The sequence below is a fragment of the Felis catus genome, chromosome B1, assembly GCF_018350175.1.
Source record: "Felis catus isolate Fca126 chromosome B1, F.catus_Fca126_mat1.0, whole genome shotgun sequence".
Classification (NCBI taxonomy): Eukaryota; Metazoa; Chordata; class Mammalia; order Carnivora; family Felidae; genus Felis; species Felis catus.
This window is the reverse complement of record NC_058371.1, coordinates 204289208-204300521: the sequence shown is the minus strand read 5'-3', so window position 1 is coordinate 204300521 and position 11314 is coordinate 204289208. Positions and strand designations below refer to the sequence as shown.

Sequence of the window (11314 nt, the reverse complement as noted above, 5' to 3'; positions counted from 1 at the left end):
GGGGAAGGACCCCACGGAGTGAACACATGCCTGGATGCCTGCCAGGGGCACCACAATGAACCTGGATGGGAGCCATTGGCCCAGGGCCCAGGCAGGGGGAAGACAAGGGCTGAGGCCCCGGCGGCCCTCAGCTCTCCAGACCTATGGGGCGGAGGGGACAATGGCCAAGGCTGGCCTCAGGGAGAGAAGGGACACGGGTTAGGGTGGCCTCTGGGCAGGGAGGAGACCCAGCAGAGGTGGAAGGATCCCACACAGCGCCCCATGCAGCCCGGTGCCAGTGAAGGGGTGAGGCCGCCTGAGACAGGGTGGAGGTCCTGGGCTCAGGGCTGTGATCTGTCCTTGGAGCGGGGCCGGAAGGAGTGGCAGGATGGGGGGAGGTAACATTGTGCCTGTCCTGCTCCCGGCGCCCCAACGGGGGGGCCTCGGCCCTTCACTCTAGGGTAGAGCACAGGCAGCTTCAAGGAAGCCCTACTGCCCACGTGCCCCCTCGGCGCTCTGGGGAGCAGGCTGCAGGGTAGGGAGGGCCCCTGCAGCATCTGGGGCCCCCTCGGCGGAGCACGCAGCCCCCACTCCCAGGAGCCATCAGAGTATTTCACACAGAACCATGCCCTCCTGGGTGACCCTTGGGCCAGGAACCCGGCTGTGCCCACCCAGGCCCCAAGGCACCCGCTGCGGGCTGTGGGCTGCGGGAGGGGGAGCCAGTCTGGACAAAGCAGCCATCGCACGGCAGGCAGAGGTCATGGAGACAGTGCTTTATTAAACCTTCTCCTTACATCAAATTCAGCGTCTAGTCCCCACCACAGGGATCGGTCTGGGTGCACGGCCCGACGCGACACGGAGGCCCGCTGTCACCAGACAAGCAGGCACCCCGGCCGGGGCTAGAGCTCCGGAAGGGGACTCTCCATCTGGAATCTGGCCTCACGCGGCACACTCACACCCATGGTCACCCGCCACCCCCTTCCGCTGCAAAGGCAGAACCAGACCGTGGGGGCACAAGGCTGTCACAAAGGCAGACGCTGCAACCACCCTGACGTCTCCCATTGGCTTCCGATGTGTCACATGACTCAAAGACCTTAGTCTGGAACTGTTACGGGAGCAGCAATGTCCTATTTTAATAAAAACACTATTTCTAAAAAAGATGTTTATACACAGCCCGGGAGGGAGGTTCTTAGTGGAGCGGGCCCTGGGATCCCAGGAGGACACATGGAGACAGCGCTCAAAGGCCAGGGGGTGCTGCCCTGCTGACCCCAGGGCCGCTCCGTGAGAACCACCGCCTGCAGGTCATTCTTCAAAAATTACAAAGTGCCCTTCACTTACAAAGGCCGGACTCTGACGTTCCAAAAGGGCTCTAGGAACCACGTGCCAACTTCCTGAATCCCAAGTACAAGAATGGGCGTTCAGGCGGAGTGAAGGATGAGGCCTGTGCTAAGAATTCCTGTTTCATTTGCAAGTAGTCTTTGCCCTCCCAGGCGCCCGAAAATACGGGCGCCTCCTCCTCCGGAGAGAGCGCGGGAAGACTCGGCCGCAGGCGGTCAGGACACAGCCGCCTCTGAACACCTTAGCGCACAAGCCTCCGCTCTCTAGACCCGACGTACTGGGCCTGCACCCAGACACTGATTTCGGCTGCAGTAAGTGAGGTTCGGGGCAGTAAAAGCCCACACGTGACAGAGAGGGAGCCAGCAGCAGACTTCGCCAACACGGAAGGCCGCCACCAGCAGGTCAGGCCCACGTGTGTTCGGGAAGCCCCCCGTAGCTTCTGGGGGTGAGCGCTGCTCCCGGACAGCGCAGAAAACCCAGGAGGGGGGTTCCAGGGCAGCGGGCACGGCAGGAGCGCCTGGCCGCCGCCGGGACAGCATCCGTGAGGACGTCCGGAGCGCCGAGGCTGAAGACAGGGCGCGGGCGCGGCTTGCTGGGCCCCAAAGCAGTGCCTGCTGGAAAGACAACCGCCATCCACGGGGCACGTGGGCCACCCAAAGCTGGCACACACACGCGCTCCCTACAGCTGAAAACCAGGCTACTGAGATGTGTGTAAGGTCATTCATAAATTAATTAAGCATCTAGAATATATAGATTTCCTTCTCAAACAACTGAAGGAAAAACCCTTTAGAACCCAGCTGCTACTTTACAAAGGTTTACGTTTGACGATACATAATCGTATTCCTATTTTGTCAAGTTTCCTCTTTAACGGCTGAACGAAAAGTTTCAAGTAATTCAGATCCCTCGTTTCTGGGTGCTCCGCCTCTCCTGGCTGCTCTGGCCACCCACTTCCTATGTCTTCCAGCTCCTCTGCTTGGCGTCCCCTGAGAGAGCGTTCTGGCCCATAACGGACCCAGCCTCTGAAGGACCAGTGACACAGAGCTGAGACCACAGGCCGCCCACTGAGCACCACCGACCTCAGCCGCCAGGTGCTGAGACGGCCAGAGGCCAGGGCCGGGCGCCACGCCCAGGGAGGCCGCCCCGCTTCCCCCAGGGGCGCACCAGGCCGGCCCTACGCGGACCCACGGCAGGATTCTGCCTTTCCGAAGCCCCCTCAGGACGCGCCACCCACAGGACCAGGAGCACGGCCAGCGGCCTACTCGTCCTGGGTGGGGGCGGGGGGCCAGGGGACCGAGTTAGCAGCGCCGGGAGCAACGAGGACACCGCGGGGCTGCAGAGCTATGGTGGGCGAGGCGCACGCAGAGCGTCGGCCTGGACACGCGGGGGGACCTGCTCTGATCACCCACAGGGGCGATGAGGTGCTAAGGACCCAAACTGGGAAACTTTCTGAAAGCTACAAGAGGGTGGTAAATTACTCAAACGGAAATGCTTCATTTTCAAGGGCTTCGTTAGCATCTCTCACGGCATGATTCACGTTAGCTGTTACGCACGTGGCAGGCGGACCGTCGTGTGTAAAAATTCTGTACTAGTCAACTGGTGAGGGACTAGGTGAAAATCAAAGGTTAGAGCAAGGAAGAACTGACATACCACGACAGGGGACTCGCACAAGGCACGACATTCCTGCCAGACAACTGTGGTTTTCCAGAGGCCACGCGATCCCCGTCGCTACAGAGACGACCTTGGAAATGGGCACGAATCGGTGCTTTTAACGCTGACGGGCAGGAACCCGAGTCCGCAGACTGACTGCCGGACACTTGTCCAGAGCTGGGGAGGGCCGCGCGTGCCTCCTTCCCATCTGCACGCCGCAGGCTCCACGGACACGGGGGTCCACGCGGCCAGTCCTTTCTCCTCCCGGGACAGATGCCGCCAGCGTGCGGCACTCGGCGAGGCGCCTCCCTGCCCCAGTCCGGCCGGGCCCACCTCTGGAGCCACGAGGCCCGCGTGCGGCCACCACGGCTGGGGCCACTGCAGCACCGTGCCACCGTGTGAATCCGGACGTGATTCCCTGCAAGGGTTCGGGGATTCCAGACTGAATGAATCTTCGTGGAATGATGAAAATTAAAAGTTACTTGATTATGGAAGTTTCTGATTTATTCCAGACAAAATACTAGATGCGTCACTAAGAATCACCTCAGAGCCATCACTACCACAGCAGGACCGCGGCAGCCGGCGCGGCGGGGTGGAGGCAGACACGGGAAGGGCCCGAGGCGCACACGAGCAGGCGGCCCCTAGTTCTTCACTTCCGCGGCCTCCTTCTCGGCCTTCTCCTTGGCCTTCTCCTTCTCCTCCACCTTCTCCTCCTTCTCCAGCATGGCTACAATCTCGGCCACCTGGCCAGTGGAGATGTGAATGTCTTCTTTGTCCACCAGCTCGATGACCTACGCACACGGGAAAGGACCAGGGGACTCAGGGGTGGCCTTGTCCCTGCGCGGCGCTTTCCCCAAGGAGCACGCCGGGGACACGCTGGGAACACGGCGCGGCTCCCCCTCCAAGCTGCGTCCTTGGCTACCAGGCCGAATGGCCATCAGTGACGTCCCAGCAGGGGAGCCCCCGGGGTCCTTCAGCTGCCCTGGTTCTGAGGACTAGACACCACCTACCCCCAGGAGGCCAACAGGCTCCCAAGCCCCAGGCCAAGCTACAAGCCACGAGGGAGAGGGGCTCCAGAGGCAGGGGACGTGTGGCTCTCGAGGGTGCTGGGTGCGCCTCCTACGGGCCTGGCATGCAGGAAGGAACAGCGGAAGGCAGGCCAGGTGGACACAAGGCCGGGGGGCCTGCCCCGGACAGAGTGCAGCGCTCTGAGTGCAGGGCGAGAACACGTGAGCTGCCGTCCACACCAAGGAAAGGGGCCCCAGGGAAGGGGCGGGTGATGGGGGCTCGGGCCTCCCAGCCTCTGCTGCCGGCAAAGCGATGACCCAGCACGTGCATTTGGTACCGTCTGGCCTTGCGGCTGAACTACACGGTAAGTTAGCGGATACGCTCGGGAAACGTGTAAAAAAATCACTAGCTGGAAACACCAGGAACCGTTCCGACACCCGTGAAGGGGCTCTCTCCTCAGAAATGCAAGGCCACAGGCCTCCTTACAAAGGGGGATCCCATTCTGGGTCTCCCGGGCTGCCCAGTTCGCCACCAGGACCGAAGCCGACCCACAGCAGCCCGCCAAGGTCGGTGTGCCCCAGGCACCCTGCTAACACGCTTCCCAGACTGCGCCGCGGCCCCGCGGGAGGCGGGGGGAGCCAAGTGTCCTGTCAAAAAGCGGGTGGGCTGCTCTGGACGGACATTCCAACCACACCACTCCTCGCTCTGTGTGAGGGCAGACACGGGGCCGCACGTGCCACACGCGCCCCCCCGAGCAAGCCCTCGGCTGGGCCTGGTGGCCCTGACCCGGCCCCGCCGACTCACCTTGACGAGGTCATCGATGTTGACCTTGCCATCCTTATTTTCATCCAGTGCCGAGACCAAGCTGATGAGCTTGTTTTCCGGAATGTGCTTGATCTGCTTCATGGCACTGATGAGCTCGGTGACGCTGATGACAGTCTCCCTGGGGGGACACAGCCTGCATGTGGCACAGACGTACCACAGCCTCGCCAGGCCCCCCACGGGTCAGCTCGACCCGGGCAACTTCTCCCTCCCTCCAGGGCCCCTCGCCCCTGCATTTGGGAACGCCCGGCCAACTCGGACACAAAACCAGAGACCATCAGTCAGTCCAAGGTCTCCCTGTGTGTGCAGTCCCCCGGTGAGCCCCGCCTCTCCACTGGTGATGGGGACAGGGAGTCCCGTGGTTACTAGGACCAGGTCCCTCAGGCCTGCCCGTGCCGTGGTCAGAGTGGGCCCACCCTGCACAGTAGGTCACCCCGGGAAGGGACACTGACCTTGTCCTGGGGGTGAAGGCCCCCCAACCTGAGGACAGCAGGACCTCTGCAGCCAGCCCACCCGCCCCTCAGAGACGTGGGCGCTCAGAGCACAGGGCCCAGCCCACGGGAGCATCGAGTGTCAGCCGCTACCACCTGGCAGAGTCGTTTCCTTGGCACACAGTGACCTCCAGAGAGGGGGCCATCACCGAGCGCCTGTGTGTGGAGGGCTCGGAAAGAGGGAGGAGGCAGAAGAGCACCGGGAATCTGGGAGAACAGGAACTAAGCGTAGCTGTGGCTGGAGGGGGAAGAGGCTGGGGGTTCCCAGGGGAGCTGTAACCCTATGTGCATTCTGGAAGGACCAGCTTGATAGAAGCCTGGAGAGAGAGAGGTGTGCACTATGGTGGCCAGGGGGAGAGGAGCCAGGCCACAGCTGTGGTCCTGACAGTGGCCAAGGTGTGCGTGTGTGTGCATACACGTGTGTGTGTGTGCAGAAGAGGCCACCCTGAGAGTTCCTTCAGTAAAACGATCACTGAGAAGTGGACACTGAAAAGACGTGGCTGGGCTTCTGGCTGGAACCACTGGGTCAAAGGTCAGGGGCTGGCACCACGGCAGAGAAACACTCCAAGGCCAGAACGGCCCTGGGCTCCCCTGGGCCGGCACCTGAGTCACACTCACCCTGCAGGCGGGCTGGCGGCGGCCGTGCCCAGTTTGCCGGCCGTCTGGTCCGCCTCCAGCTGTGCCAGCAGGCCGTCTATCTGCCCGATCATCTGCTGCACTCTCCGCGTCAGCCTCTTGCTGGCCTTAGACTCCTCCACACAGACCTCTGTGCCCGCCTTTGAAAGTTCCTTGATCTCTTGCAAGTCCTAATGAAATGATTTAGCGATAAAAGATTGTCTCAAAAAAAAAAAAAGAATCTTACAATTAACTTTATCTTGTAACAATTAAATTAACCCAAAGTGGCATCACAAAGACAAAAAGTTCCAGGTCATTAACAAAACAGAAACCCACCAATTCCAGCCACGGAAAGCTGCAAAGTCTTATTAGCTTGGTTCTGCAAACCCAAATACTGTTTCTGTAGCAAAGAATGGAATCTATTTGAGTCTCAGCTTTCTTCATGTTTCTTTTAAGACAATAAATAAATGGTTGAAAGAATTAAGGAACAAGAAATGTCTTCTTAAACCCTGAGTCAGGCTTTTCCCTGTGAGCAAGCATTACAGGGAGTATGGAAAACGGGGCTAGAGACGAGGAACCGTCTCTTCCGAGTACGTTTGTGAAAACACAGGTCTTTTACACCTTTTTACAAAGTAGGCTCTACACCCAACGTAGGGCTAGAACTCATGACCCCGAGATCAAGAGTTGCACACTCCACCAACTGAGCCAGCCAGGTGCCCCAAAACAGCTCTTCGAAAGCAGATTAGAAAGTAATATTTAGAAAACAAACAAACACATTTTCCTTAGAAACACATACACACACACACACACACACACACACACACACAGCGTACGTAACAGAGAAATCTCTTTCCGGGAAATGTGAATGAAACTAAGATTTCCTTTATCAAACGTCCAGGCTTTTTATCCCATCCCTCAAGTGCCTTTAGAAACCACAAGGGGCAGGCCCCTGTGGACGAGGAGGGTGGACGGCCAGCACTGCAGGACTAGAGCAGGTGCCGTTCATCAGTCGTTGAGCAGAAGGGGTACTGAGCACCCCTGGGATTTCTTTCCCCGTCCAGGTCTGTGGAGCGGCCCCCACCCCCCCACCTGGCGGCCCCGCCCACCTGGCACCCCCTCACCTGATGCCCCCCCCACCTGGCGGCCCCGCCCGCCTGGCACCCCCTCACCTGATGCCCCCCCCACCTGGCGGCCCCGCCCGCCTGGCACCCCCTCACCTGATGCCCCCCCACCTGGCGGCCCCGCCCGCCTGGCACCCCCTCACCTGATGCCCCCCCCACCTGGCGGCCCCGCCCGCCTGGCACCCCCTCACCTGATGCCCCCCCCACTTGGCGGCCCCACCCGCCTGGCACCCCCTCACCTGATGCCCCCCCCACCTGCCGGCCCCGCCCACCTGGCACCCCCTCACCTGATGCCCCCCCAACTGGCAGCCCCGCCCACCTCGCTGTAGTCCTGCACGTCTTCCTTCAAAAGCTCCAGCTCCTCCTTCTCCTTGGTCAGGGACGACTTCTGCTCTTTCAGCTTCGAGCAGGCATTGCTGATGATGTCGATTTCCTCTTTCGTTATTTCCTCTTCCTGTGGAGAAAACAAGGGCACACCAGGGAAAACCCGGTTGAAGGAAAGCCCTTCCCCCTCCACCCCGCCGGAGAGTCTGCTCCCACCGCGGTGGGCAGAGGCCAGCAGAGACGCGCAGTGCCCGTGCTCACTGCCCACGGTGCCCGTGCGCGCCCCGAGCGTGGATCTGACGTGCACGCGCACTCAGGAAACCATCGGCCGCCCCAAAACCTCGGGGGTCACACACTGAGCAGGTCCCGGAGAGCGAGCTCCTGCACATGTGCCCTCGCTCGCCTTCTGAGTGGGAGACCCCGCGATGTCTCACGCCTTTCAAGTGCTGAACAGTATCCCATCCGGAGCACCTACCCAACGCGCTCACCCACTATTTTATATTGTAGCTCCTTTGAGCTTCCACAGACGTCTTAGAAGACGTCCGTCTGTGTCAACAAAAAGCCTACTGGGATTTTGATGGTTCTGAATCTGTACATCGGTCGGAGAACTAACACCTCGCACGCATCTATGAGCGCAGGAAATCTGTTTTAGGTAATCAATCTCAACACTTCACGGCATTCAATGTACAGGTCAAATTTCTCCCTAGTAGTTCACTTTAGGGGCTGGAAACGATACACTTTTTGAAATTTCGACCCCACTGCTCATCACCAGTACAGAGGACACGGCTGATTTGTAGCTGCTCACACCGTCTGTGAACAGGCAGTTTCATTGCTTCCTTTTGACGGAGTGGTTTTATTTTTTCTTGCCTAGGTGTCCCGGCCACAACCTCTGCACGGTGCGTAGCAAAAGTGGGCGCCCTCGCCAGGGGCCATGCCAGCTGCGGCACCTCTACAGATGTCCTCACTGGGGTGAGAGGGTTCCCCTCCACTGGCTGAGAAGTGTGTTTTTAATCAGGAAGATGCTGGATTCTGTGAAGTACTTCCGTATTTACAGAGATGGTCGTCTGTGGCTTTTCCCCTCAGCGTGTTGCCACTGTGCCGTGTTCCCGGACAAGCCCCCCGAGACCACGGTTATCCTCTTCACAGAACAGATGCAAGGGACCCGCTGCATGTCTGCTGACAACTTTCACACCGTGCTCACAAAGGACACGGTTCCGAAGGCTCCTCCCGCGGACCTGGTGTTGGCTGATGCTGCCGATGCTCGCCGCAGTGAGCGAGGAAACGACCCCCCTTCGCTTTCTGCAAGCAGTCTGTGTGGGACCCCTTCCCTACACGTTTGGACTCACAGGAGCCTCGCCTGTGAAGCCACGTGGGCCTGGGTTTCTCCGTGGAAAGGCTTTCGGCGCAAGCTCGACTTCTGCGCTGAGGGAGAGCCGTGAGCGTTCTCCGTCGGGCCCCGCAGACAGCCAGCGCCGCTAAAACCTACAAGGCCGCACCATAAGAGGGCACAAGCCACCTGTTCCACCCACTCTTTGCGGCATCTTTCTGGGGAAGAAAGGTCCTTCACTTAATTTTTTTAAAGGTTTGTGCTTCTTGCTAAGAAATCCTTGTTAAGCCCTAGTTCTCCTGAGACTCCGAAACGTCTTTTCACACTTAGGTCTTTAATCCGCTGGAAGTGGGGTGCATCCGCTTCCGTGAAGACAGCTGGGCACACCCACTGGACTTAATGACAGGTGCCTCCTTCCTCCTGAACCACGTGGGCCCAGCCGGGTTCCATCTCTGCTCAGCTGTCTACATCCCAGCCTTGCCCCACCTTAAAAACAACCCTGACACCTCGGGCCCTGGCCCTGACCCTGACCCTTCCCCGGGTCACCCTTTGAGGGCAGCTTGGCCAAGTTCTTGGGACCCTCTCTCCCCGCCCCTGTCCCCCACCTGATGTGCCAATACCGCCACAAGTCTGCTTCCGTCTATCTCCTAGGTCGTGTCCCAGGATGGCCTTGGCCTCCCTCCCCACCACTGTCCCCACCCCCCAGCAGAGGTCTGCCCCGAGCCCCAGGCCTTCCTGCCACCTGCTCCAGCACCTCCCCCCCCCCAGGCCTGGAGAAGGCTGAGACACCCCAGGGGGCCTTTCCTGCCACCTCTGCTCCAAACTGCTCCCGCCAAGGCCACAGACCACCTCCCCCTACCCATTTGGAGTCAGTCTTCAGGCCTCCCCCACCAGACCCTCAATACTCCTGACAAGGCCCACCCTCCCCTGGACGCAGCCCCCTCTACCCAGGCGTCAACGTGTCGGACCGCAGAAGCGGGGCTTCCATAGCCCCGTCTCTTCTGACCTCTGGACCTGGAGGCCACCCGGGACCCTGCTTGAAATCCCCCAACATGGATCTGCTGCCCGGGCCTCACTCCTCCTCCGCCATCTGTCTACCTGACTCCTGGGAGATCAAGACGGAAGGCGTCCCACAAGGGGAGGGGGCTACAGGCAGGACAGTGAGGCCACCCTGAGAAGAACCCCTAGGATGCACAGCACATCAGACTGGGGCAGGGGAGGGGATGGGGCAGGTGACAGCGGGCAGGACCTCCCACTGCACAGCCCAGCCAATAAAAGGGCCTGTGGACCTGCCTCCAGGCATGGGGGGCCCTGACACCCGGGGTACAGAGGGCTAGGAGGAGGGGGTGCTAAGTAATGGATGCCTCGACCTTCCAGGTGCTCGGGCCCAAAGCCTGGAGCCCAGCTGGCTCTTCTCACACCACACTGGGCCTCCCAGAAACATCGCCAACCTGCGGCCTCACCTCCTCGCCCCACAGCTACTTACTATTGTCCAAAGCCAGGCCGTGACCCCCGTGGCCCTGTCTCCTCAGGAGCCCCTGCTGCACAAGCCAGCCCCCCTTCACCCTCCGGTTGAGCTCCAACACAGCCTCCACCCCTGGGGGGGGGAGGGGAGGGGGCGCGTGCGCAGTTACCTTTGAGCCTTCCAGGACGGGGGCGGGGTCCTTCAGGGCCTCTGACGGCAGAGTCACCTCAGACACTTCTGGCTGCAGCTCGGCCACAGGCCTCCCAGGGACGGCCTCTGCCGTCACGTCCGGCTCTGCTTCCTTCTGAAATCCAAGACCACTGCCAGCTCAGTGCCTCCGGCCGCCGTCCCGAGGCGTCCACACCGGCCCAGGCTAGGGGCGCGCTTTCGACAGGCCTGCTCCGAGCTGGCGGGCGCTGTAAGAACCTGTCAACCAGCAGCAGGTGACGCGCCTTCTGTGGGCTTCACGGCGGGACCCCAACAGGTGCAGCGACGTGGCCCTGGGGGGCTGGGCGCTGGCGTTTCCCAGGTCAACCCAGGCCCCTGTATAAAGCGGCTACGGAGTCTGATTCCATCCTCGGCCCTGCCCTGACAGCTCTGGGAAGCTGCCCACACCTTCCAGAGGAGACACCTCAAGGGCCACGTGACCTGCCAGCCAGGTCCTGCCCCCACTTCAGAGCCGCAGCCCCCCGCCCCAAGCACCCCTGCGTCCGCTGTGCCACCCGATGGCTCCAGGAAGGACAAAGGAGGCGGACCGTAGGGACCCGGACCCGGTCCACCAGCAGTCTCCGGGAAGGCCGGAAGACCACCTTCGGCCTGTCCCCCGCTCCATGCGGCCCCCTCTCCGGGCAGGTCCAGGGGCCCTGCTGGCCGCTCACCGCCGCCTCTGAGAGTCTGCGCAGCTCCTTCTCCCGGTGCTCCTGCCGGATGGCCGCCTCCTCCTGCAGGGTGGCCTCCAGCTTCGCCTTGTTGTCCACCTGCTCGCCCTCCACCTCGGCCGCCTTCACCTGTGCTTCTTTCGCCTTCAGAGAGGGGACACCTGTGAGGGGGGGGGATGCCGGAGAGGCTCACACAGCACCCTGCCCCCAGCCTGTGTTTCTGAGAGGGGCCGCCGTCCGGGCTTCCAAGGGGAATGGATCACACCGCGGGGACCCCAGCCGCGGGCAAAGGCCACCAG

At 61.1% G+C, this 11314-nt stretch overlaps 1 protein-coding gene across 3 annotated transcripts in view; it reads right to left on the bottom strand.

Moving 5' to 3' along the window:
* Nucleotides 1–737: 737 nt before the first annotated feature.
* LETM1 (leucine zipper and EF-hand containing transmembrane protein 1) overlaps nt 738–11314 on the bottom strand; it is a 40281-nt gene continuing 29704 nt past the window's right edge. For 2 of the 3 annotated variants that reach the window (XM_023253495.2, XM_019829855.3), the window contains 6 exons: nt 11016–11159; nt 10307–10441; nt 7341–7475; nt 5904–6091; nt 4777–4915; nt 738–3755 (listed from right to left, as the gene is read on the bottom strand). In XM_023253495.2, the coding sequence (XP_023109263.1) occupies nt 3606–3755; nt 4777–4915; nt 5904–6091; nt 7341–7475; nt 10307–10441; nt 11016–11159 (891 nt within the window). In that variant the 3' untranslated portion in view covers nt 738–3605. The remainder of the gene's footprint in view (nt 3756–4776; nt 4916–5903; nt 6092–7340; nt 7476–10306; nt 10442–11015; nt 11160–11314) is intronic. The other variant, XM_023253496.2, reaches the window with a different exon arrangement.